General features: G+C 49.5%; 13 protein-coding genes across 13 annotated transcripts; 5 read left to right on the forward strand and 8 right to left on the reverse strand.

Annotated features, from left to right (window-relative positions):
- Window positions 1-65: 65 nt before the first annotated feature.
- N7519_000320 (uncharacterized protein) lies at window positions 66-1,456 on the reverse strand (the record flags this gene model as incomplete). Its single annotated transcript, XM_057287099.1, has 4 exons — window positions 66-133; window positions 264-446; window positions 546-751; window positions 1,221-1,456. 4 exons carry the CDS (start codon window positions 1,454-1,456, stop codon window positions 66-68), a joined length of 693 nt encoding a protein of 230 aa, XP_057153182.1.
- A 2,777-nt stretch (window positions 1,457-4,233) lies between these two features.
- N7519_000321 (uncharacterized protein) lies at window positions 4,234-4,734 on the reverse strand (the record flags this gene model as incomplete). Its single annotated transcript, XM_057287100.1, has 1 exon — window positions 4,234-4,734. One exon carries the CDS (start codon window positions 4,732-4,734, stop codon window positions 4,234-4,236), a length of 501 nt encoding a protein of 166 aa, XP_057153183.1.
- A 50-nt stretch (window positions 4,735-4,784) lies between these two features.
- N7519_000322 (putative Golgi traffic protein SFT2) lies at window positions 4,785-6,490 on the forward strand (the record flags this gene model as incomplete). Its single annotated transcript, XM_057287101.1, has 4 exons — window positions 4,785-5,016; window positions 5,204-5,324; window positions 5,618-5,768; window positions 6,338-6,490. 4 exons carry the CDS (start codon window positions 4,785-4,787, stop codon window positions 6,488-6,490), a joined length of 657 nt encoding a protein of 218 aa, XP_057153184.1.
- A 702-nt stretch (window positions 6,491-7,192) lies between these two features.
- Window positions 7,193-8,134, forward strand: N7519_000323 (uncharacterized protein; the record flags this gene model as incomplete). Its single annotated transcript, XM_057287102.1, has 4 exons — window positions 7,193-7,430; window positions 7,484-7,790; window positions 7,833-7,857; window positions 7,880-8,134. The coding sequence occupies 4 exons, from the start codon at window positions 7,193-7,195 to the stop codon at window positions 8,132-8,134; spliced, it is 825 nt and encodes a 274-aa protein (XP_057153185.1).
- A 464-nt stretch (window positions 8,135-8,598) lies between these two features.
- Window positions 8,599-11,083, reverse strand: N7519_000324 (tRNA ligase; the record flags this gene model as incomplete). The annotated part of the gene is made up of 2 exons (XM_057287103.1): window positions 8,599-9,971; window positions 10,033-11,083. The coding sequence occupies 2 exons, from the start codon at window positions 11,081-11,083 to the stop codon at window positions 8,599-8,601; spliced, it is 2,424 nt and encodes an 807-aa protein (XP_057153186.1).
- A 356-nt stretch (window positions 11,084-11,439) lies between these two features.
- Window positions 11,440-12,096, forward strand: N7519_000325 (ankyrin repeat protein; the record flags this gene model as incomplete). Its single annotated transcript, XM_057287104.1, has 1 exon — window positions 11,440-12,096. One exon carries the CDS (start codon window positions 11,440-11,442, stop codon window positions 12,094-12,096), a length of 657 nt encoding a protein of 218 aa, XP_057153187.1.
- Window positions 12,097-12,594: 498 nt separating this feature from the next.
- On the forward strand, window positions 12,595-13,425 carry N7519_000326 (vacuolar protein sorting family 37 protein; the record flags this gene model as incomplete). The annotated part of the gene is made up of 2 exons (XM_057287105.1): window positions 12,595-12,878; window positions 12,939-13,425. 2 exons carry the CDS (start codon window positions 12,595-12,597, stop codon window positions 13,423-13,425), a joined length of 771 nt encoding a protein of 256 aa, XP_057153188.1.
- Window positions 13,426-13,612: 187 nt separating this feature from the next.
- Window positions 13,613-14,952, reverse strand: N7519_000327 (phosphatase PAP2 family protein; the record flags this gene model as incomplete). The annotated part of the gene is made up of 3 exons (XM_057287106.1): window positions 13,613-14,154; window positions 14,280-14,809; window positions 14,861-14,952. 3 exons carry the CDS (start codon window positions 14,950-14,952, stop codon window positions 13,613-13,615), a joined length of 1,164 nt encoding a protein of 387 aa, XP_057153189.1.
- Window positions 14,953-15,953: 1,001 nt separating this feature from the next.
- On the reverse strand, window positions 15,954-16,916 carry N7519_000328 (Zinc finger C2H2; the record flags this gene model as incomplete). Its single annotated transcript, XM_057287107.1, has 3 exons — window positions 15,954-16,466; window positions 16,528-16,782; window positions 16,821-16,916. The coding sequence occupies 3 exons, from the start codon at window positions 16,914-16,916 to the stop codon at window positions 15,954-15,956; spliced, it is 864 nt and encodes a 287-aa protein (XP_057153190.1).
- A 683-nt stretch (window positions 16,917-17,599) lies between these two features.
- Window positions 17,600-19,450, forward strand: N7519_000329 (uncharacterized protein; the record flags this gene model as incomplete). Its single annotated transcript, XM_057287108.1, has 1 exon — window positions 17,600-19,450. One exon carries the CDS (start codon window positions 17,600-17,602, stop codon window positions 19,448-19,450), a length of 1,851 nt encoding a protein of 616 aa, XP_057153191.1.
- Window positions 19,451-19,567: 117 nt separating this feature from the next.
- N7519_000330 (Aldo/keto reductase) lies at window positions 19,568-20,655 on the reverse strand (the record flags this gene model as incomplete). The annotated part of the gene is made up of 2 exons (XM_057287109.1): window positions 19,568-20,418; window positions 20,478-20,655. The coding sequence occupies 2 exons, from the start codon at window positions 20,653-20,655 to the stop codon at window positions 19,568-19,570; spliced, it is 1,029 nt and encodes a 342-aa protein (XP_057153192.1).
- Window positions 20,656-21,281: 626 nt separating this feature from the next.
- Window positions 21,282-22,357, reverse strand: N7519_000331 (putative plasma membrane ammonium transporter (Ato3); the record flags this gene model as incomplete). Its single annotated transcript, XM_057287110.1, has 5 exons — window positions 21,282-21,446; window positions 21,503-21,678; window positions 21,740-21,859; window positions 21,927-22,027; window positions 22,086-22,357. The coding sequence occupies 5 exons, from the start codon at window positions 22,355-22,357 to the stop codon at window positions 21,282-21,284; spliced, it is 834 nt and encodes a 277-aa protein (XP_057153193.1).
- Window positions 22,358-22,655: 298 nt separating this feature from the next.
- On the reverse strand, window positions 22,656-23,123 carry N7519_000332 (uncharacterized protein; the record flags this gene model as incomplete). The annotated part of the gene is made up of 3 exons (XM_057287111.1): window positions 22,656-22,745; window positions 22,773-22,865; window positions 22,965-23,123. 3 exons carry the CDS (start codon window positions 23,121-23,123, stop codon window positions 22,656-22,658), a joined length of 342 nt encoding a protein of 113 aa, XP_057153194.1.
- Between the last annotated feature and the right edge of the window lie 1,543 nt (window positions 23,124-24,666).

Raw genomic sequence — 24,666 nt, forward strand, 5'->3', positions numbered from 1 at the left:
CGCAGATCGGCGAGGGGCTAGGGAGGAGTCGTAGTGCCGATCCTACTGACTCTCCGTGACAGTTGTCAAAAGTTAGATCCGAGACGCCGGATAAGAGGATGGAAGATGTGTCGGGATGTGAGAATGTCACGATCTGTATGGAAAAGATGTTAGTCAAGACTCGACCCCGCCCGGCGATTTGAAGATGTGGCCTCCGTGCGCAAGGCAAAACAGGCAACCCAATAAAATGCAAGATAGACCAGAAAAGGAATGCAAATAATTACCCTTGAAACAATAAGGACTGGAGGAATGAAGTCCGGGGAGATTGTGAGACGAGCCAATAAGCCGGGGAAATTTCCTCTTTAAAGCCGGGATGAGTCGACAATCGAGGGGGGCCGTGTAGATACCACAAACGTGTCGTGGGGCAATCGCAAGGCACAAGGCGCAAAGAGAACCTTGGAAAAGTTCTAAAGAACTGTGTAAGCGATGAAAGAAGAAATAAAGTCGAGTGGTGCGCAAATGCGAGAAATGAAAGAAGACGAATATTCAGAGAGATGAAAAGAGACCGAAAGACCAGAAACGAGCAGGAAATAAAGCCCGAATCAGGCAATCCCAGTTTGATCCCGGTTGATCCCAGTTAAGCCCAGTTGAGCCCAGTTGATCCGAGTTGCAGTTGAATGTCAGTTTGACGCAAAACAAGAATCCGGAGAAGAGTGGGGGAACAAGCGGTGGGAGGGCGGTGAGATGTGGCGATCCGAGTTTCGAGAACGTCCTTGTATAGTATATAGCAATGTAGTTTCGCCTTCATATTCACCTTTGTATATTTGAGATTCGATGTCTCTTGCGCCTTGACCCCTAGGCTGTTCGCTCGGGGTTTGATGCCCACGCTCGGATTGCAATCGGAATACGAGTTGACGCAAGCCCTTACTCCCCCAATAACAAAAGAAAAGAACATGTTGGGCTTGGTATTAATGAAATGTTGTACCTACCAGAAGAGATGTATATGCAGTTGGTATAAGTATACTTAAGTGTAAGTATACCTAGGTATAGACCTGTGTTGCTGTGTGGGTGTTAACAAGAGATCCAGAGTATACATCCCGGAGACCAAGGCATCTCCATAAGCATGCAGGTCAAGACATGTATAACATATGAGCAGAGCCCCATCCACACGTGGGGACAAGGCATAGATCACGGACGCAGGAACAAAGGGAATATGTCATATATAAAGACCTGACACGTACCTTGATATACTAAAGCGGTTCAGGTATAAAGTCTTTGCGAATGAAAAGTTCGAGAATAGAAGTATGCAGTGACAACTCAGAGAAAAAGCACTTGCAGGTTTCGCAGACCGAGGGGATGGAGACTTTATGAACTCAAGCGGCGCTCTTCTGCATCTCTCATTTGATATATTACAACATCGGTCATGCAGCCCGTCGATCGGTGGGAATCGATGAGATTCACCTACGCCATCGGACATTGAATTTTATTTTTATTTTAATATTTAAGTTGACTACTACCATCTGGATCAGAAGGGAAAAAGGGTGTAAATGGATGTGAGTGGATTTTGGGTGAAGGAGGGGTGGCAACGGTAAAACCCCCGAGCCTCTTTCTTTTCGTACTATACATAGATAATAATAATAAAAGGAAATACAAATACTACATGACTAAAGAGAGAAAAAGATATAATCATATTCCAAAATAAAAAACAAACTTGGACAAAGGGGGGAAGGGTGATACAGCCGGATCAAGTAAAACGGCGGCCATCCCATGATACACATCGGGATATTTGTCACCTGTTACTACAGATCATGACTCACGGGTGTCTTGAATAGACCAAGAATGTATCAGATGAGGTCTTGGGGTTACAAGCATACCGAAACCCATCTGCTAGGAAACCCTAATCTATCAGAGTGGAAGTCTGCAGAACATATTCAAGATCCCCAAATGAGACCATGTGGACATGGTTGATTTCATCAACTATGCAGAGCACTAGTATTTGAGATACCAGAAATGGTAGAGATCGACTAGCATGCGAAGATAACTACTAATCGCAAATATCATCCGGAGAACATAAGATGCATAATCCCATTACCTTGGCAATACCAGAGGTAGATGAGATTGGACAAGATCCTAGTATATATGTAAGAGAAAAACAGAAAACAGAAAATAGAAAACCAAAAAAGGGAAAAATAATAGCACACAGACCACATCCATAAGCATCAACTCTGCAAGAGGATCAGTGCGGTCTTCTTCATGTGGGATGTCGTGCAGAGAGGAGACCTGGAAGGACGATCATATCTCGCTGTGATCTTCAAGGGAGCTTGGACCTTCCTATTGCTCCGCTCTAACTGCACACTTAGTCTTGAGTCTGGGATTATTTTTGTTCTACGTAAGGGAGGGATTGATCGAGGATACGGCGGCAAAGGAAATAATGTCATAGTTTAATATATTTGGAACCTTTAGAAGGTTCAAATGTTCAACCTAGTTGATTCGGATTTCGGATTTAACCGTTCGGTCTTGATCCGAATCAGAAAATAGAAAATAGAATAGAATGTGGTGGAGAGAGACAATTGGAGGGGTTGGAATGTGTCTTCAGACATCTCCACCAATAGTGAATGAAAGCAATACACCTCACTTTGGTATGACTGTGCTAAGCCACATCGCCAAACTTTCCCCTCTTTGTGAGCCACTCCGGTTTAGGAGATGGTTTTCCTAGGATCGACGGATGGAGACTGTTACCATTTTGGAGGGGGAAATGGATCTGACGTCCCGTCCCGTCAAGGTTCGGCCATAGTATCCACGGTTGACGCAAGGGAGTTATATTCCATGTACTTTGATAGTATTCAATCCACTTACAACATAGGACGTTGAGACTAACCCGTGCACAGGACCCTGATATGACGACATCGTACGTGGTTAGGGTCGCACTCCATTCCGGGGGGGGGGTCACGGATATACCGACTCGTGCGTCGGACATTCTACAGAGTACCAATACAAAAGTAAAGTAGATGTTAAAAGGCAAGGGAAAAACAAGGAAACAGAAAAAGTAAAAGCAGAAACAATGAGGCTAGTGCCAATGTTACCCACGGTGCAGTCCGGAGTGCATATTAGCGCCCTTATGGTTATCGGATAATTCCCCTAGGTGGTACACGGGTAGCTACATAAATACAGCCAAAAGGTTATATAATGGGTATGCAACCTTGGAACATCTCCACGGAGTACTTCCGATACGGCTGCCGGCAACTATAGCCGTTATAAATGCTTCTACAGGGCTGTCCAATATAAGAACTTTGCACTCTACTGTTACAGTTACGGCCGATCGCCACAGGGTGTGCATCAGCCATGGAGGATCGACAGTGGGCCAATGATTTGAAATTTGCAGAAAGAGGGGGTCAATTATGGTCATGAGTCCATATCGAGTATAGTAAAGAACAGACTATTATATTGGAAATCAATATTATAGCAATGTAAGTTACACAGAAACTCCATTTAAAGTAAGTCGATTTGATTCAAATATGCAACAAGTATCTATAGGAAAGTATAGTTCTGCATATTAAGGGTCTTGATAAAATTCCAGCGGTTATAGCGCGAAGGAAATAAATATGTACAATAGCAGATATGTACCTATGTATATTATAGCATCATAATAACTTAGAATACTTAAAAATATAAAATGATATGGAATGATTTGAAATAATATGTGAAGTTGCTTATAGGTGGGTGATATACTTCCAGGGTATACTTGATACATATTTGGCGCTATACCCTATTAGGCACTAGTCTCCTTTCCCCAACTTCATTGCTGAACTGCCCTTTGCCATACAACTTAACCTCTTACCACTTACCTAGGTAGGCAACATTCCCACCCTGGTAAGTGACATGTATTTCTTTCATTCCTCTGGTAATCTCTTCTATGAGGATAATCCTGGTCTATAACCCCACAGGGCTCGGTCCGAGAGCTTTGTACCCCAACACTGGAATCCATCATCTGACAGCTTCAGCACTTAACGCCGATCGGGTTGGTCGCATCGGTAGCTTCACGCCATCTCGTCATTTTGCTTGGTTCCCCTCGTCTTCCTACCCTCCTTTATCGATAGCGCAGCGCTTCCTTGTCCAATCAGCGACCGTCGACCTCCCTCCGCCGTGTTCGGTTCCCATCCCTTCTCGGATTGTGCCCGTAAGGTTCAACGCTTCCCACCTATCTTCCGCTTGGTTGGCTTTATCTCGCCGCATTATTGCACGGCCTATAGTCGATTACGATCCTCTTGCGCCGCGCCGGAGGACTCCCAAGCTACCCCTGTAGTCGTCACCGACTCCGCAGAGATAGCTGCAGATCCGTTGGGCTGACGCCTTTCCACGGTGTAATAGGCAGCCCTTTTTTTTTGGTCGGGGAGGCTGTCCATAAAGTTTTTCTATCAGCCTGCCATATTCCATAACTTTTGATCTTTCGATCTTGGCCGCATATCTTCGAGTTGGAGAACTTTCCTCGAAAGTGGCCCCCATTCGAACCGAGTCACGGCGTGTCCCAGCCTCATCGGAAGCCGAATCAACCTTCGACACAGTCGTCATCTGCCCCTCTGTTGGCTTTACTAGGTCCCCACCTCTAGCCAATCCTTGAGGATCATCCACCACACGGCGCAGATCATCTGCACTCCATCTCGCATAGTCCCTGCAGACCGTTCTCTTGGTCTTGACTTGCTCGACCACGGGCCTTCTCTGCAGACGCAGCGGCGCACGCTCCTCCACTCGTTTCATTTGTCATCTAAAACTTGACTAAGACCTGACTCTTAGAACTAGTCTCAAACATGGCGAATAACTCGTTCCGAGACTCTGTCAACTCACTAGGGTGGTCGCGTAGAGACCCGGATCTCCCCGTGCACACTGGCGCGTCATCAAACACCCCATTCCTGTCTCGTCTACGGTCTTATAATCCATTCGGCGAAGGCGGCTATGTTCAACTGCCCACTCATAATGAAGGCCCTGGAGCCCCGTTGCCCGCAGCCACTCGAAGGGAAGAAGAAGAGGGCTTCTTTGCTTGTGAGTTTTTTTTTTTTAACCCCCTCTGTCTTGTGACCATCCGATCCTCAGATCTTCCCGCAAACCGTTGTGTGTGATCCAGGTGATGAGACTGCAGTTCCTGCGCCGGGAGGATTATTACCATGCTTGTTTATGTGGTTGCAAGCCGATAGAAGAGAAGAAACACACTAACACGCACTGCGTATAGTGAGTCGATGGGACCGCATGCTCATATTTGCTGCATGTAATTTGGGCGCCGCCGTCTGTTTCATGCTCTGCTTTTTCTTATTCCCCGTCTTGACACTCAAGCCCCGCAAATTCGCGGTCTTGTAAGTTGCCTCCCCGATGGTCCACATTAATGTGGGCTATGTTCCCCGGCTTTCTATGGCCATGTTTTGTTTTTCTTTTTGATCTTTTCCTATTATCTCATACCCTCGGACGGCCGGGCAAATCCCGAGCTGCCATAGACCAGGTCATCGGCCAAGCCTGGTTGGGGCCATGTGCGCCTTTGTACTTCACACTGCAAGCTGATTGGTTCTGACCTCGACCTATATCTGCGTCTCATGCCAAGAACATTCGTCTCTAGACTTGGATATCTCTTGCTAACAGGTTTCTCTACTAGATGGTCCGTCGGCTCAGTCTTGTTTTTGGTCTCATGGGCGGTCCTCATGGGACCGTGGACGTACGCTAAGCATTTGATCTCGGGAACACGGTTGCCATTCACAGCGGCCTATTTCGGATCGATCGCCCTCACCCTCTACTTCGCCATCGGGGTAAGTAAAATTGATTTCCTTTTTCTTTCGCTTTCGTTTCCGGTTTTGGATTTTCGTGTCTGGTCTTTACGCTTCATCCCGTTGCACGCCGACGATCCCTCCCCCTCATGATACTCCCCTCTACATTTCCCTGTTTGTCGCACACTCGTTCCCCCTCACTCTACCCGAGTCCGTATGGTCGCACTGCGCAACCGGGAAAAGGGGAATCTTGCAGCCTTCACATCCATCGCGCAGTACAACCTGAAACCACGGCTTGTGCTCCTTCGAATCCATCCCACCCTGCACTAGGCCGGTCTCTCTGCTCTGAATCTTGCGTCTGTACCACGTCCCACCACGGCGCGGGACTTGGATGCCCTTTCCCTTACTACACCTTGTCCGACACATCCCGGTGTCACAGAGCGCGGAGTCCAGAGCCATCGAGATCAATCTATGTCTTACCGTTCCTGACTACTCGGACCTCTTGTTCTACCTGCGTATCACAACTACACACCATCCACTTGCTACATTTGGCAACACATCCTCTTCTAGAAACTCTTGCTGACTGACTTCTCTTTTTTGGTGCGCTGTAGCTTCAGAGCCTCTTCCTCACTCTCATCTCCTCCATCTTCCAGCTCGCTGCCCTCGTCTGGTACCTCGTCAGCTATTTCCCCATGGGCAGCACCGGCCTGCAGTACGTGGGCCGGTTTGGAGCGTCGCGTGTTACCTCTTGGATTAATGGTTGATTTTGTTGATTTGCTTGTGTTTGATACCTACCTTTTTTTGGTCCTCACATATATCGCACGGTGTGCTTGTGGTTCCTTTGGTATCGGGCGCGGTTTGGGCTTTTTGTGGCTCTTTGTTGTGTATACTCATGTACATACCGGATTCCTATGCCATTTCTTGGCTTTCCCTTTCCATCTTCGTTCTCAGTCCGCCCTTTTTGGCTGAGCGAGTAAGCTATCCACTCACTGAACCTGAGCGAATCCATGTACGTAAACCCCCTCAATATATTGCGACAGGCTAGCCCTTACTATCCTACAGCCTTGGTGGTTACAGCACTGGGGATATCTTTTCTACATAGAATTTGATGAAGATGAAAGGACCATTCCAAGGTTATTGGGGACATCGGATTTTCTAACCGGACATATGTATACGGCGGAAGGACGGGAAGCTGTCCCGCCTTCTCAACTTCAAAGGCCAAAGGTTCTATACATCAGGAAGTCCCATTTCAGACTGCGCCTTTTGGCCTTTTCTGATGTCTACCCGATTGAGAAGGGGCGCAGAATATCAATATAACCAGACATCTAAAAAAAAAAACTACCTGAGAAGACCACCAGACTACGGCTGCACAAGTAGCCGACTATTCATACTGACTGGTCCATCCATACGAGGGCCTGCCTACCTTCCACTGGCATCGGATAAGTCTTCCCCATCAACTTCTCACCATGCCACCACCAGACCGGTGCCCATGGCGTAATGTCCACTTCTATAACGCGTCCAACAAACAACTCCTAGGAGGATTCTATCAAGCCGGTTCCCTAACGGAAGCAAATCTGCTCTGGATTCTGGGAAATGTGCTCCTTCCCAACCCTTTCACAATAAGGCACAGAGCATCCGGTCGAGATATCACGCCGTCGAACAATTCCGTTACGCTTGGCGATTACGACATTTTCAGTGACGATGGTAGGACTTCCTTCATACGCACTATAGGGACGTTATACTCACAGACCAAGTAGGAGCTATTACGGTAACGAACGAAGAATGGGTTCCTCGTGTGCGTAGTCATTCTCCGTCGGATCGAGAAGACTCCTTTCGAGACGGGATCCGTCAGAGAGACGGGAAATGCGTTATTTCTGGCAATGTCAATGAGCTAGCGCAGTGGGATTGGTGGGCTGGATTCGAAACTGCACATGTGGTCGCTCCGGACAAGGAGAATCTGTGGATCGAGGGAGAATCGAAGATCAACTCCCCCAAAACGGATTGCTTATGGAGGCGGCTCTACACATTCTTTTTTATCAGTATTTCTTCTCTATTAACCCAGATGTACGTATTCTCAGACCAGCTCTGTCGCAGGTTTACTAACAGCATAGGACGGGTACAAAATCATCACGTTTGTGCCGAATCACTAGCAGATCGATGGGAGAGTCCTTGATCCGGTTTGTCGGAGGCCAAATAATCCGAATCATGTCGCGGATGACTTTCTGAGATGGCACTTTCGGCAAAGCGTGCTTGCTAATGTGCGAGGGGCTGGGGAGCCAACTTTCGAGACGGATTTTCCACCTGGGACGGACAAGATGGCGACGTTGCGAGATGAACCGTACGGTAAGGAGAGATTTGAGATGGAGCTCGAGCGTAGGCTTGGATCTATGGCCAGGGAAGAAGAGTAGAGGTCCAGCTAGGGACCACAATGACCATAGCTTGCGCCGGATGTATTACTAGCTTGATATTCAATAAGAACCGCTTATGCAGCCGTAGTCTGATCGTCTTCTTGGTTAGTCTTTTTATATGTCTTTTTTGACAGTCTCCTCAGATAGTCTTTTACCTGATTATATAGACATTTTGTCCTCCTCAGTTTGTTGGGTAGACAACAGCAAAGGGCCAAAAAGGTCTTTTCTAAGTTTACACAGCCCCTGCTGAGCGATGAACATAGTTTCCTAAGGATGAATCGTAACAGTCCATTCGATATCCAAGCTAGCCGACTGAAAAGAAAGAGGACTCGCAGACATAGGATCTGCAATATAATGCAAACAGCACCAAAAAAATGCAATGCAGTAAAGTCATAGTAATAGTCAAAACCGGATTTCAACAACCCATTCCATTCCACTTCTCAATCATTCACATCGAAAACTCACTACTTTCCCCGGCTCATAACCAACCCAACAACACCACCAACGACCTTAACACCCTCAACCTCCGCCTCAAAAATGCCAGTATCCCCACCAGACCCAACCTCAACCCACCGCTGCAGCAAATCATTGCTCTCCTTCGGCTTAACTTCCGGCGCCGCCGTGCCAACCGTGATATGCGGAATAGCATTCGCGCATGGCCACTCAGCTACACCGGACTCTGTCTCGACACCCTCGGCGGGCAGGATGCGCGCAACAAAGGCCATGATGCGGTTATCCCAGACCAGACGCTCGATGCGCACGCGCGCGGAGCCCAGGGTTGGCGGGTTCTGGATTGGATTTTGGACTGGGTTTTTGGTCTGCGTCTCGATAAAGCGGGTTGCTAGATTTTCCCAGATCTCTGGTTTGTCTTTCTTCGAGGCGCGGTGGATGAGAGTTACGTGGAAGGTTGGTTGGAGGCGGCGGGAGTTTACGAGTTGGTTGTAGAGACGGGCTTTTTCGGGGGATGTTATTGGTGGGAAGAGGGAGTGGAGGAGTGTGGTAATTTCGGCTGCTGGGATGGAGATGTTGAAGTATTCGATCTTTTTGGCGAGGGCTTCTGGGGAGAAGGGGGAGTCCGTTGGTTCAGGGACGATGGGGCCGTTATGTTGGTTGTTTTTGTTTTTGTTCTTTTGCTTCTGTGAAGTGCCGTAGCTGTAGCTCAGATCTTTTGTCACGGTGTAGTCGTTTAGAGCGGCGGCAATGGCTTCGTCGAGTTCTGTTTCTGTTGGCATGGTTGGCACTAGGCGCGGGTACGCCGCGTGTAGGGCTTTGACGACTGTTTCGAGGTTCTCGCGAGACCCCGCGCATACGTCGAGGTCAATGACGTGGTCGAAGCCCTGGTCTGGGCTGCGGGTAGTGTCGACGCCTTCGAAGCGGCCGAGGAATCCCTCCATGATTCCGACGGTCTCATCCTGAGCGTTGGTGCCAGCTCGGATGGACTGGTGGTTATCGCCACGCTCTAGCACACGCTTTCGAGTGATTTCTCGAATGGCAGGGAGCATGTCTGCCTTGGGCTCGTGGACGTAATGCAGAGCGACGAACTGCGCATCCGGGAGCACAGGGTAGATATCATCCATGAGCTGCTTACGTTCGCGCCGCTGGTGGTTGTTGCGATCGGCGATGACAGCACTGTGCTCTCCCAGAGCATGGCTGACCTCGAAAGCGAACTTCTTCGGCTTGTTCTTCTGTTTGGGGATGTTGTCGTTCTGAACATGACCCCATCCGAAGAGCTTAACCAGAGCCAAGGCGACTGTCGTCTTTCCACATCCAAGCGAGGCAATAGGTTCGAGGATGACATTTTTGTCGATCTTCTGCGATTCGGTCTGCTTCTTTTCCTCTAGAGCGATGATCTCGGATCCATTTCAATCCTCGTTCCCTGAGGAACTCGTCCCGCAAACCGATGATACCGTGGTTATTCATGTAATCAGTTGCCCTCTTAGAGTCCTTCATCAGAACCCGTCGAGCAAACTGCAAGTACTCTTCGGTGATCTGCTCATGCTTCCTGATCTTTGGATGTTTCCCTCCGATGACGGCTTTGGTGCATTCACGCCACTGGCGGTACATCAAGTACGGCTCTTCGAACTTGTACTTGAAGAACCAATTCCGGTAGGGCTCAGTTCCGTTGTCGCTCAGGTTGCATCGGATGACGAAACCCTCGGTCTCACGTCCAGCCCATGTTCCTGTCTCGGCGCATCCTTCCAGGAAGCTCTGCACTCTGAAGATGTCATCAAAGACCTCGAACTTGGCCTTCTTGAAGCCCCAATCATCAGCGAACTTGTGCACATCTTCACAAGACATCGTATGGAAGTACGGCTGGTTGTAGTTGAGACCGTGGAGGTAAATGCCGGAAGAAGCTTCATCGTATGCCAGCACATGCTCCTCGAAACTGTCGTCACAGAGTTCTCCAACGGCTGTAACATTCATCTTACGCAAAGTGCGGGCAAGGTCCTTGACGGACCGATTCACAGACGAGACATGGCGTTCCACCCAGCGTTCTCCTGCCTGTGCGTGGCTGACTGGTGTATCCTCGCGAGCTCCAGTCGAGTGCTTGCTGCAGACTAGCAAGTTGTCACCCTCCAAAGCAGATATGAATATAATGCATCCATTCTCCTTCACACTCAGCTCATAAGGACCCCTTGTGTTTTTCTCGATGTTGCGCCACTCTGTCGCCTTTGTCTCGCCTACATTGAAGAACTTGTCATATCCGCGCGTCGCAATTTCGGGAGTGCCATCCTTCCGTTTCGTGGTGAAAATACCTCGTGCATATGTCGGCAGGCCGTCACGCTTGTAGTCCCAGTCCTGGAACTTCCACGAGTCCACGGGTATATTATTGGCCACCGTAAAGGACCCCTTCTTGCAGGTGAACCTTGTCTCGCCCTTTTTGGCCTTGCTGGCAGTCTCCAGGGTCTTCACCAGCTGCGATATGACGTGGGGATCTTGAGTCGCCATGTCGTGTGTGTTGGGTATATCAAAGTGGGAGCTCGGCGGTTGATGACGGAGAGGAGGGGCAGATGAGGGGGGAAAGAGCGGGATATTTTTCCTGACCTCCTGCCTGAGGTATTCCAGGGGTATTTGTAGAGTAATGAAACAGAATAAAGAAAAGCAAAAAAGACAAACTGAGACAAAAGCACAAAAGACCAAAAGACCTGCAGAAGAGTCAGACCGACCAGTGTCGCAGTGCGGGGAGCCAAAAGGGAAAGGCGGATATTTTTTTTCTGCTGAGTTGACTTTCTTTAACAACCACGAAGCTGCGTTTGACTCACTTCATTTACGAGTTTCATTTCAATTAATACCCCTGACTCATAATGGCCCAAAATCCCTACCTCCTGGCCTGCGACAACCCAAAGGCCCTTCTGGACCTGCTGCGCTCCAACCCCGCGATCGCATCGAGCCAAGATGAGTCCGGCTACTCATTGCTGCACGCCGCAGCCTCCTACGGCCATGCCGATCTCCTACGCGCTCTAGTGAAAGAATTCAACGTGGATGTGAACCTCCTTGATGAAGATGGCGAGACATGTCTATTTGTGGTCGAGGACAGCGATATCGCGCGCTGTTTAGTCGAGGAACTAGGCGTGGACGCCAATAAGAAGAACGCCGAAGACCTTACAGCTGTGGAAAAGTTCGAGGCCGAGAATGAGTTCCCACATGTTGCTGCCTACCTCCGCGAAATCGTCGGGGGTGCTCCTGCTCCGACGCACGCCCAAGCCGCCGAAGTTTTGAATTCTCCCGGACCCATCCCTGGCAGCGATATGAGGGTTAACGTTGGCACAATGACGGAGGAAGAGGCTGCTGCTGGTGGCGAGCCGGATCCAGAGTTCAAGAGGCGCATCGAGGAACTTGCTACCCGTGAGGATTATTACAGCGAGGAGGTGCAAAATGAGGTGCGCGAGTTGGTCAAGGATGCCATGGCTGGCTCGAATATTGAAGCTATGGAGCGGGAGATTCGGAGGAGAACCGAATAAGCAGGAGAATTGCCACTGTTGAAGCAATTTGTCATGCCGGAGTTCTGTCTGTACGTGAGACCACCGTCGCATTTAAAGATGCGGAGAAATTCATCCAAGCATTTGCAGTCAGAGTCCCGGAGTCGCTGGGTATCGAGCGCGGACGGGTACTCTACCATTTTCTTGGGAAACTTTGGTCGGGCTTGAAGTTCTGATTCTCGCCATGAAGCTCGCTGTTAGACTCGCTTTTAGAGTGCCTGTTGGGGTCCGAGTGATTCGCCGGCCCGAAGAAAAGCTTCTATACGATCTTGTACCTAGCATTAAATCACGAAATATCACGATATATCCATTGAACTAATATATAGTAATATACTTGGCTATTACCTAGAGATCCTACTATCATACCATGATGCAACTGCGTAGATCACCGGTCTAGCCCCCGCCAAGCTCGAGCCCATCCCGCATCTCCGACATAACAACATAGCTACCACCTACACCCCCCCCCCCAACAGCCATATCATGTCTCAACCACCCTCCCCATTCCCCCCTCAATCGCAGTTCTACTCATCCCAAATCATGAACCCCGTCAACCCCGACACACCTCCTCCACCACCCCCAAAACCCAACAGCCACGAGACCAGTCGACGCGGCACCCCGCAAAACACCTCTGCACAGGCCTGGCAACTAGACAACCAGCCAGGCGCACACCAGGGCACATACGCCAATACTCCTCAACAGCCATATATCCCCGATCCCCCAACAATCGAAGAGGGCTGGCTCCCAGACCTGGTATCCGACAAATCGTGAGTCCCCTCAAACCCCCAAATCAACGATAACAGCGCCTCTAAATCACAAAATCCCAGAACAACCGACCTCCAAACAATCCTCAAAGATCCATCCCTTATATCGGCACTCTCAAGCCAACACCCCTCCTACATAGCCCGCCAGCAACATCTCGAGAACCTAATCCAAACAAACAAAGACCTCGCAACCCGCATCCTGGAGATGCAGAACCACCTCGCCGAAGTCCGGGCCTCCACCGAAACAATGCTGATTACACATCAGTCGCTTGAGGTCTCCTGGCGCAAAAAGCAAGCAGAGATGGACGCCGCCCTAGCGCCGTGGTCGCCGAAGGCGTTATATCAGCGGTTCAGCGCAGCGATCACGGAGCAGGAGGCTGTCTGCCATGCCGTTGAGGAGAGTTTCCTCGATGAGGATCATCATGGCCGGGCCACAGAGAAAGAGATTGCAGATTGGGTGCGGCGCGTACGGGCCGAGGCATCTAAATTGGCGGCTCGGAAGGAGGCCAAGGCACGGTGGGATGAGGGACGTGTTGGTGGTTGGCGATGAGGTCTAAAAGCAACCTCAAAATACAGGTCAACATCTGACTGCCTTTACGATACCATGCTGCCTCCGATTCATGATCTGTCCACTATGCAGTATATAATACAAAATCCACATTGTACCTTCCATGTCCTGCTGCGAACCGCGCTCAAACCAAGCCCCAGGAAATGCAGCACCCATTTACGCCTCAAGCCTAAACAACCTGACCCCCACTACTCTCCGGCTTAATATGTCCCTGTGTCTGTGCATGTCGCTGTTCCAGATCCCTAAACATCTTCTCCCTTATCGCAGCCGCAACCTCAGCATCCACCTCCTCAACCCTTTCACCAGCCCATCCATCCGTCCCCAGCGAACTAGGGAAACCAACCAACCGCCCGAAAGCGCGTCTCTGACTGCGCGCGCCCCAAGCCCAGCCCGCGCCACGCCGAATCGGAAGATGGTACATGTAAAATCCGATATAAGCGAAGAAAATCCCGATCGCCGCGCCGAAGAGAATATCAAAGCCGTGGTGTCTGTAGTTGAACCAGCGCGACGCAGAAATAAAGCACGCCGTGGCAGTCGGCACGAACGCAATTAGCATCATGTAAACGGGCGGGGCGGCGCCGCGTTTCCGCACGGAGGAATTGTCATCGGTGTGGCTCTGGTCTTCGACCGGGTAGCGCGGGAGATAGGGGAATGCGACGGAGAATTTGGAGCAGAGCCAGAGGGTTAGGTAGATTAGGCCGGCGAAGGAGACTGGATTGTGTTAGCTGCTGAATTCATGTGTGCACGTAGTAATATCCTAAGCGTGTTTGTATCACATCGGAGATGGAATTCATAGACACGCTTATATGATTGTAGGATATACGATATGGACTTACAAGAAGAATGCCCACTCGGAAAACTTGCAAACCCATCAATGCGCAACGAGTCACTCTTAACCCGACAGATCTCCCACGAAACCAGCGTCGCCGCACCATCCACCGACTCCCCAAGTCCTCCAACCGTGAACTCCGCCACACGCGCAATGTCCGGATCGCAGCGCGCGAGAAGATCAGGCCTCGGCTTGCCGATTAGTGTCTTCAATCCCTGTGTAGCTGTCCAGGCGCTTGCGAGGGCGAGCGCAAGCCCCATCCAGCCGACGTTCCATTCCCAGAACTTGCGGCGGATGTATTGCGCAGCGGGGGGTTTGGGGGAGCCGGAGTTAGATCTGGAGGTGGCGTTGGCTGGGACGAGAAGCCATGAGAGTAGGAGGACTATAACGGCTGGGGCGAAGAGGCTGACTAGGATGAGGGTTTTGTTTGATACGGTTTCTTTGGTGAGGGGGTAGCTGATGTTTGGGTCGGTTAGGCTGAAGGGGTGGTGGTTTGGGGATTGTCTGTAGAAGCCGTAGCCGATTAGGGCGATGCCGCTTGGGATTGTTAGTTGGATTGTTTGGATGGGTTAGATAGGGTTCGCGTACATGATGAATATCCAGTCGATTATGTAGGATAGGACTAGGAGCTTGGAGATGGCTGCGAGGCGCGTGACCGTCTCTTTGACGGGGATGGGCATGGTGCGATGCAATTAGGTATTAGGAGTATGATGGAATTGAGACTGAGAGATAAAGATGAGAATGTAAATGTAGATGCTAATATTAATGATATTGAACATGGACTCCGAATGTACAATGACGTGAAGTTCAGGAAGGGAGAGGAACAGGGATGACGAAGAATTGTGGCGGAGTGGAAAGTTTACCCAAGTCGATCTTGAAGATCTATTCGAACTCACTTATGTGCAGATATTATACAGTAACAACCATGCTGAAAGAATATCCTATGACCTATGAACTATAGGAGTACTAAAAATATAGTATTCACGTCATTGATTCCATCGACTCCACTTTCCTAAATGTTGTTGAGCTGATCTATATCCCTCTGATGTTGTACCTAGTATAAGTACCTACATCCCTCGAAATTGACTCGATACTATCGATATTAGAAATATGAGAATGAGAATTGTGTGATTCTCATCAATTTCCACATCGTCAACACTAAGCCCATTTAAGCCGGGGAAGCCCTCCGGGAGCCGCTCACCTGCCCTGCAGTTGGGAACTGCATATGCATGAACCCGATGGATTCGACCACCTCCATTAGGCCATGTTACATTCTAATCCAGGCTGCATTAGCGTGAAAAGAGCGCTTGGATTACAAAAAGAATTGGGTCAGTAATTTCTGTGGCAGGGACTGGAAGTAGGCTGGATTGAAATGTAACCCAATGCCAAGTCTTTTTGCATGTATAGAAGCAAACTGCATATATAGTGCTTAGCTTGCATGCCGTGCGCGGATAGCCTCGATCGGTCATGACGGGCTTGCGGTCCACTCAGATAGTGAAAGTCTTGATAATGAGCATCTAGAGTATTGGTTTGACTTTAGAGATAGAAAGCGAGGTAAAGCCAAACAAAAGACTTGTATAACCAGCCAGCTAGTTATACGTAGGGCCCTCACGGTTGACAAATTCAATAATATCGAGCGAGCGGCTACATCACCGCAAACAAATAGCCAAAGAAAAAAGAACTAGAATCCAGTAATCATCCGGCGGCCCATCATAGCATCATTCAACTGTTTGTGAACCTGCTGAACTCCCTCGAACCGAATGAATCCGCACGATTCACTCTCCAGGTGGTTAAACAGACCAGCCAGGGAGTGGAACTCCTTCGGACAGCCGCGCTTGAGGCAGTGATAGACCTTCTCCTTGTGCACGGGCGAGTTGACATGTGACTCTAACGCTTTCTTCGAGTTGAACCCCTTCTTGCACAGGTAACACACCCAATAGCTACCATTATAGGCACTTCCGGTGACCTCATAAGTCGAATTCTCTTCATCGTACCACGCAATCTGCTTCTTGCAGACATAGCCATTTGGATCAAGCTGTCGAATAGCGCGATGGATGCGATCGCGGTTCAAGCCTTTTGCCTGAGGACAGGATCCACTCTCAAGATGGTGGGAAACACCGCTAGCAGTGACGACGCCAGTCTGACAGAATGGACACGCAATGGTGGTACCGCGATGGATTTTCGAGATTAGGTGCTGTGAGATGAAAGGGTGAGTCGAACGGGTCCCACGTTTCAGCTATAGTCAGCTCGCCTACCAGGCGCAAACAGTTCTCGTTCATAAAGCGACGATTGCATTGTTGGCAATAGTTCTTGTAATGTCCCTTGGCTCTCATATGATTCTCCACGGCCTGCTGTGTGTGGAATTTTGTCGGACACGTCTCGCACGGCACGGTCGGGAGCCAATGATTCTTCGCGTTCATGTGCTGGTTGGCGGCGTGTTGGGAATGGAAGGTACTAGTACATGTTTCGCATTCGGAGGTCGGCGCCCAGTGGTCTACAGCGTTCATATGCTGATTGCAAGCGATTTGGGTGCGGAATACTCGATTACATGTTTGACACTCAATCCAGTGACCATATCATTCATGTGCTCCTCGCAGTCCTCCTGCCAATAGAATACGTCGTCACAGGTGCTGCATTCGAACATGGTGGAAGAGTGTAACAGAGACTACAACATAAGGGGGAAAAGAAGGGATAGATATATAAATCGAAAAAATCGACGCACCACATCCCTGAACCTTGGAACCCGGGGCTTATCGGCCTTAACTGTGGAGCAACGCGTGAGGGGCCCACCCGTCCATGTATAGGGTAGTTGATTATCGTAGAAATCTATACATATCTTGAGACGATAATACTATAACGAGTACTATGAATAAGGATTCCAATTGTATACTGAAGCAAGTAAAGGAAATTGAACTGTCTAATCTTCTTCATACATGGAAAGAAGCCGGTAATTATGTGCTTCTTTTTCGTATTTCTCCAATATGATAGATCAGAATAGAAATAGTGAGAATCAACAATAAGAAGCAAAAAATGACTAAAAGCAGGCTGAATTAAAACGCCGAGACGTCGATATAGTGTGATAGCTAGTTATATACTGGCGACAACACGAGTATGATCAAACTATAGACAAAAGATTGCTTCCCGAGGTCGTTCCACCTTTAGGCCTTAACTCCACCTCGGCGGAATTAAGCTATATTAAGAACAGTCTCGGAGTCGGAGGCCCATTGACTGTACCTGGACTAGTTCTTCGAGTTATCGAGAAACCACAAAATATCCACACGTTTCTCAGTCAACCTTAGTTCATATGAGATAACTATATCATTCACAATGAGTTCCATATCTCAAACTCTCGGTGAACCGACACAGAAGCGCCGAAAGATCCGGAAAGGCACCTTCAGCTGCTGGGAATGTAAGAATCGTAAGATTCGCTGCCAATTCACCTCGTCTTCGGCAACAGTCTGTGCCTTTTGCCAGCGTAAGGGACTCTCGTGCATCAGCCAGGAGTGCCCTAGCCCTCAAGATGCAGGTTATCAAGCGGTAGAACGGCGCATTACCCACGTTGAGGGTCTGGTGGCGCAACTGGTACAGCAACAAGGGGCCCATTCACCGTCCCAAATATCACCAGTTAGCCAGGAAGTGAAGAAGGATTTGTTTGTCGATACCATAGACCCCAGGGTGTTACACCTCCCTAAAGCAGGCAACGATGCCACTCTCAAGAGTGGTCCAATGTCACCCGGCTCCCTGAGCTATGTTCAGTCATTACTTCCGTCTGCTGCCATTCTCAAGCAGATTCTGGATCGCAGCCCGCTCTGTGTTCGACCATTTCATTTGTTGGTCTGCTCAACTGCACCAGCCCAGGTCGACCACCAGTCCTCATCGGAGTCCAATCATCCAGTGCATCTCGCGCAGAGGATCATCCAACTTGCCCTATGTTTACAGCAGTCCACGCAGAAAGTGCCAGAGCTCCGGTTTGACCAGCCTAATTACCAGATGGCACGTTATTTTGTCGGCGTCGCGTCCCGCTATGTCACTTCCCAGGACTTACTCGTCGACTCTCTCGATGGCGTGGAGACTCTTATCCTGGAGGCTCACTATCATATCCGCATAGGCAGTCTCCGGGACGCCTGGATTCTCTTCCGTCGAGCGTTGGAGATCGCCCGCTTACTGGGCCTCTCATGTCGGAAGCATGAGGATGACAACCGTGCGGAATCCCTATGGTTCCGTTTAGTCTACAGTGATCGGTTCCTATCCCTCATGCTAGGACTTCCTTTTGTCGATGTGGACTGTCAGCTCATCGGTACACGGCAGCTTGCGGCGGACAGGTGGTCCGATCGATTGGAGCGCATCCATGTCGTGGTCGTAGGCAGGATCATTGCCAGGAACCTTCGCATGCAGGAACGCCATGGGCGCCAACACGAGATACACGAAGCCGCTGTCAATGACTACCAAGAGACACAGGATATTGATCTTCAGCTAAAAAGGGCCGGTCGCATACCCCCCGTGCGTTGGTGGGTTTCACCGTTGCTAGGAAATGGTATACCAGACGTGAGCGCGCCGGAACAGTTCGTTCGGATTCTGACGCGGATGCATCAGTTCCATCTGGTGGTTGTCCTTCATCAGCCGTATCTCATAGAGCATCTCCGCTTGGAATCAACGACTCGTCGTCAAATGCTCGCCCGTCCGTCGCCCAACCACACGTACAGTAAAATGGCCGTTCTCTGCGCAAGTCGCGAGGTCCTTGCTCACTTTCGCATGTTCCGTAACGCCCTCCAGACGATTCCATACCTTGGCCTCGTGGAGAAGGCTTTTACTTCTGCAATGTGTCTCCTTCTAATACATATGCATGGGCATGGGCTCAAGACGGAAAATGTGTTTGAGCACCAGCGTCCCGGGGACTTGGCAGTTATTGATGATGTGATTCATACTATGGAGGAAGTGTCTAGCGTCCATGAAGACAGCCTGACCCAGTCCCGTGTGAAAATCCTATCTACATTGGTCCGCATGGAAAACTATGCGGCGAACGGGGCCAAATATCTTACATGCCTGGAGCCTGAAACCTCCGAGGACAACAACACTCAGGCCACCATCGAGGACCAGAGGATAAGCTTCTCATTGCCGTATTTTGGCAGGTTCTATATCTCACATGAAATGCCCCCAAACCCCCTGAATCGCCACTAGGATGAGAATCAACGCCGCAAGTATTCATTAATCTGTATTCATTGGCTGCTTAAGAATGCCGCACCGAGACGTTGAACCATCGTTATTGCAGCGATACAATCGCTCAAAACATACGTCTCACAGTGCTGGGGTATCTGCAAAAGCATAACCAGTCATTCCCTGGAATCGAGCACCCACAACAGCGTCCGCTATCTCCCGCAACGCTTTTTCCTCATCCGCCGACACGGAAACGTGCACACTCTCCAGATTCTCAACCAACCGGTGTGCCTTGGTTGTTCCAGGAATGGGAAAGATGTCATCCCCCTGCGCAAGCAACCACGCCAAAGCCAACTGCGCAGATGAAACCCCCTTCAACGCAGCGATGCTCGCGATCTTCTCAACAACAGCCACATTCTGCTCCAAATTCCCCTCCTTCAGCCAAGGCAGATGCACCCGTGAATCCCCCGGCTTCACATCCTCTCTGGCGCGGATTGTATTGGTGAGCAAGCCGTTGCCGAGAGGACTGTAGCATACAATAGCGACGCCCAGTTCACGGGCTGTCTCGAGAAGACGAATCTGCGGCGCCTCGATAGCGCGACAGAAAAGACTGTATTCGACCTGGACGGCCGTGATGGGGTGGACTGCGTATGCGCGTCGGAGGGATTCAGCGCTGCATTCGCTCAAGCCCAGGTGTTTGATTTTCCCTGCGTTCTTGAGTTCGACCATGGCTTCCATGGTCTTTTCGATCGGGGTGACCTTGTCCAGGCGGTGGATGTAGTAAATGTCGACATAGGACAGATTGAGACGGTGGAGTGAGGCTTCTATGGCTTCCCGGCAGTACTCGGGGGTGGAATCGACCTTGAATGGCGGGCTCTGGCCGGGATTTAATATTATGCCGAACTTGCTGGACAAGAAGATATGTTCGCGCTTGTCCGGGTTGGCGGCGAACCATTTGCCCAGCACGTCCTCGGACGCGCCGTATTTGTCGGCTGCAGGGGGGGCTCATTAGCATTTTATTCGCTTTCTTTCTCTGTAGGATTGCACCTACCAGTGTCCCAGAACGTTTCTCCTCGGTTGTAGGCTTCATCCAGGAAAGCAAGATGGTCAACCTCCGACAGGGGGGAATTGTAAATGCCGCTCGCACTCATCAATCCCAAGCCCAGTCGAGGGACAAAAGGGCCATTGCGGCCTAGCTGGCGCAAGGGTAGTTTACTCAAGGCTGCCATTTCGTTGGTTTCCAAGTAAAAGTCAATGGGAGTGTTGGCGAAGATAAATAGAACTGTCTGTTCTCACAGTAAGAAGGCTGCGAGATGGACTCTTAAATAGGCACTGAATAATCGTATATTCCACCGTCAACTCCGTCTGTCACAGAGGGCCGGCCACCGAAATCTGTTAATCCCGCCGCTATCTCCGCCACTACTAGCTTGAAGAGGAACGTCGCTTCCTACAAAACTCACATGCCTGGTGGGGGATAATGCAGAAAAGAGCGACCTGCGATGGGATAAGAACCATGATTAAAATTGTTGAAAGAGCCACTCATTATCGTGGTATGTCTTGGCTCCGTGTAGCGAAGCAGGTATGGTTCGAAGAGCTCACTGATAGTCTAGGAAGCTGATAATTCAACAAAAGGTAGCCGCTATTTGTCGCAATCTGGGACCCAGTCTAGCTAGGCCACGAAAAGCCTTTTCACAAAAGAAAGGTGTCGCTCGGTAACATCCCGAGTTTACTCATAGGAGGGTTTGACAGCTCCCAGGATCGCGAGTCAGCTTCCCAGGAGTATACGGTTTGTCTCTGGGAACATGGACTATGCAATCTTGTAAATATATACAATCCAGAAATATGTAAGCTAGAACTAGCCCTCAACCTCACGTTTCCGAGCTTTCTGACTCTTCCCAAGGACGACTGTACTTAGGTCGCCCACTGGTAGCGCGATGGGGAAATCTACCGCATCGAGTATCTGCGCAATGAAAATATGCCAAATCGGAATGCACAGTGCGAAGTTGAACGCACCAGCCGCCTGTTGGTACCTAAATCAGTACCGATTCAATCTGGAATGGGATATTTGCAACATACCTTTTGTAATTTCGCTGCCAGAACCAGGTTTCCCAGCGCCGTTTGGAAATATGTGCCTGCAAATAACCCAAACGTAATCACCAGCAGGAAGAGCGCGAGGAAGAGACAGACGTTGGTGCGGAGGGAGCAAATCATGTACACGAAGGTCAGGAGTGCGAGCGTGACATAGTAGAAGCCTGTAATGTATTACATTAGGACTTGCACATATGCATAATCAGTGTAGTAGAAAGAACTCACCGACAGTGGCGCTGTATTCAGCCGTCTCCATGCCTTCCAGTGTGTTACCATCAGGTGAGTACATTGTTCCAACGGCAAAGAACGGCATGAGCGATGTTCCCTGGACGAGCCAGAATGTGCCTGTGAACCGTGATTCTGATTAGCAAATGCATGGATGCATCCATGGTCCATGACCAATTGCACATACCATATGTAAAGAATAATGCACAGGAAAATGTATTCCCTAGAATCCATTCACCGATTGCTCCAAATATTTGTACCATTGCTCCGAAGAAGATATAGACCGGTCTAGCAGACAGAAGTGTTAGTATTGCTTGTGGCATCACATCGGCGTTGTCTCTCTTACATGATAGCACCACCATTCCCCCCTGCTCCTCTCCAGCCCATAGTAAGCATTGCGGTGGGTGTGGCAGCTAACAAGAAACCCATCAATGAGATCGGCGTAGGATTGCCGAATGTGGAACGCAGTTTTCCTGCATTTGGTGTCTTGGGGCTGAGGTATAGCTTTTCAAAGATATCTCGTGGTATAGGGAGCATAACACTTTCGGCGGTTTGGTAGCGACGGAGCATCTCCGCAGTAGAGGTCTCATGCTTGTCGCTGATGTTGTCGTCGGACATTTTGGGATTGAAGGGACGGATTCTCTTTCTTTAAAAAGAAACCTAGCAAATCAAGTCAGACGGCGGCTCAATGGTGCTGATCATGAACTGGAAAATAGCTTGGAAAAGAAAAGACATAAACCAGACCACGGTCAATAGTCCCCTTTATGCTCTTTCATCCAGTCCATGATCCGGCTGTATATCTTACCACCTTCTTGTTTGGACCAAACCTCCGCATTATGCCCCCACAAGCCCCACAACCCCGGATTTGTTCTCTCGGCCGGAACCTTGGAAGCCAATAGGTCGGCAACCCCTGATCTCAGACCATAGCATGAAGTTCAACCTGTGCGGTTTGCCTTGCGGAGGTCACAATTGCGTAGTATGATTGGCCGGTCAAACCACGGTAGAGCTGGGATGGCTTGGAACAACCACTTACCCTCTCCAGATCCGCATCGGCGTGGGGTAGACAGTGGAGTTTGTATGGCGGCTGGACCCGCTTCCCCTGGTTCGGCTGTATTTCCCCGCAATGCTGTTAAGAGCCGAGGTTGTCGATCTGTAAGTCGGTTGCTTAGTAGTTGCATAATTGCCTTGCGACAATGGTAATTGAGGTATAAAAGGCTGCACTCACTGAACATAGACTCGCCAAGACCCGGCTATACTTTCTTGGCTGACTGGTGGCGCCCATAGAAAGTGCTTTCGGTAAAGCTTGCTTCGGACAGGCGATCTTGGCAGCCTCGGCAGTTGGGCTGGCGGACGGTTCCCCGGGACGGGGTCCCCCGGGGGGCATTCCCCCGAAGCCAGGAATATCATCTAGCCAAGTTTCGGCTGAGACCATATCCCGACATATGGATTGTGTGAATCTGGACAAAACCTGGCACTTTAGTGGAGCCCAAGGAGGGTGATCTGTGAAGTTGGGAACAAAGGATTATCGTAGTTAACCGAACAATCCACCTCAAGAAGTGGGATTGTGTGATTGTACAATATTGTATACCGCCATCGTCACCGCCATTGCTGCCACCGCCAGGTCCCTTAGGCAAGTCAAGAGACTTATTCGGGAAGTGCAACATGCGGATTCTTGGCCATCAGACCGTGCTACAAGATGTAGAGCCTTTTCCTCCTTGGAAGAAGAATGGTTTACGATGCAAGAAATAGATCTAGACAGCTGCACTTCATACACACTAAGAGCCAAATCTAAAGGCAGTAGACGCGCTTGGATGATGTAAACAATCTAGAGTCTCCTCCAAAAGCGCGAAGAAGCCGAGCAGGTATTGGAAGTGGTCGTCGAATCCTTGGTGCGCGTAACAAGACATGTACAAGGGCGCTGGGGGCGTCAAGCAATACAGGGTAAAATATGATAGCACACGTCTTCTCCAAGCGCCCGGTCAAGCCGAACAGTTGATGAAAAGGTGAAAGGGGTTTGTGTTCAAAAATTGCGCAGTCGGGTACGGTGCCCAACTGCGACGTTTGCTGGTTGAAAACTAGAGCCTGACTGGAGAAGAGAAGAGAAGAAAGGAAAGAGGTTTTGGGGGGGCTGGCCCGTTTTATACCTCAGCATCAAACCTCGGAGTTCAATTCTTCCGTAGGCAATCCGGTGATCACTCGTTTGCACAGGTGGTGAGATATTGAGACGCGTTCAGGATACCACGTGAATGTGGTCAGCGAGTGCGAAGGGGCATAGCGGCCAGGGTCAAATGCCTTGTTTTTCAGGTGTTGGTGCCTGATTTATGCCTGATTTGGCCTGATTCTGCCTGATTTTAAACTGGCAGAAATTAAGATACCTGAATTACTATGACAGGGTCTTAATAAGCAAGGTACCCATATTCGACACCTTTGAAAATAAGCAGGTAAAATGAAGCTATTCCCACCCATACAAATCTCTATTTTTAAAGCTATTCCCACTATCTAAAAGCCTATCTTTATCCATGTCTCCATCCCTATACCCTTCGTATCCTCCTCCGCTGGCTCCGGCGTGTTGGTTCTATAGTCTTAGATCGGGATCGAGCTCGCCTCCGCCGTCTTCTTATATTTGCTAGCTGCACTGGGGATCTCTACACTAGAGATCCTAAAACCACCGGCTCTAGAGATACTAAAACTACTAGCTCTAGAGAGCCTATCTTAAGCCTCGGTGGCGAGCTCGATAGCGGCCTCGGTAAAAATATAGCTTTATCTTTATACCGCTTAATAACGATATGTAGCCTTAGTTGACTGGGGATCTTTTCGACCAATTGCTTCATCGTCCTATTAAAATCTCCGTTGATTCCTAAGATCCACCGAGGAATAAGCTTCTTTCTAGCCTTTATTATCGTATCGGCTAGATAGAATTTATCCGT

This window comes from Penicillium mononematosum (genome assembly GCF_028829835.1).
Source record: "Penicillium mononematosum strain IBT 11891 chromosome Unknown utg000001l:1.0-4488741.0:1.0-4491989.0, whole genome shotgun sequence".
Taxonomy (NCBI): Eukaryota; Fungi; Ascomycota; class Eurotiomycetes; order Eurotiales; family Aspergillaceae; genus Penicillium; species Penicillium mononematosum.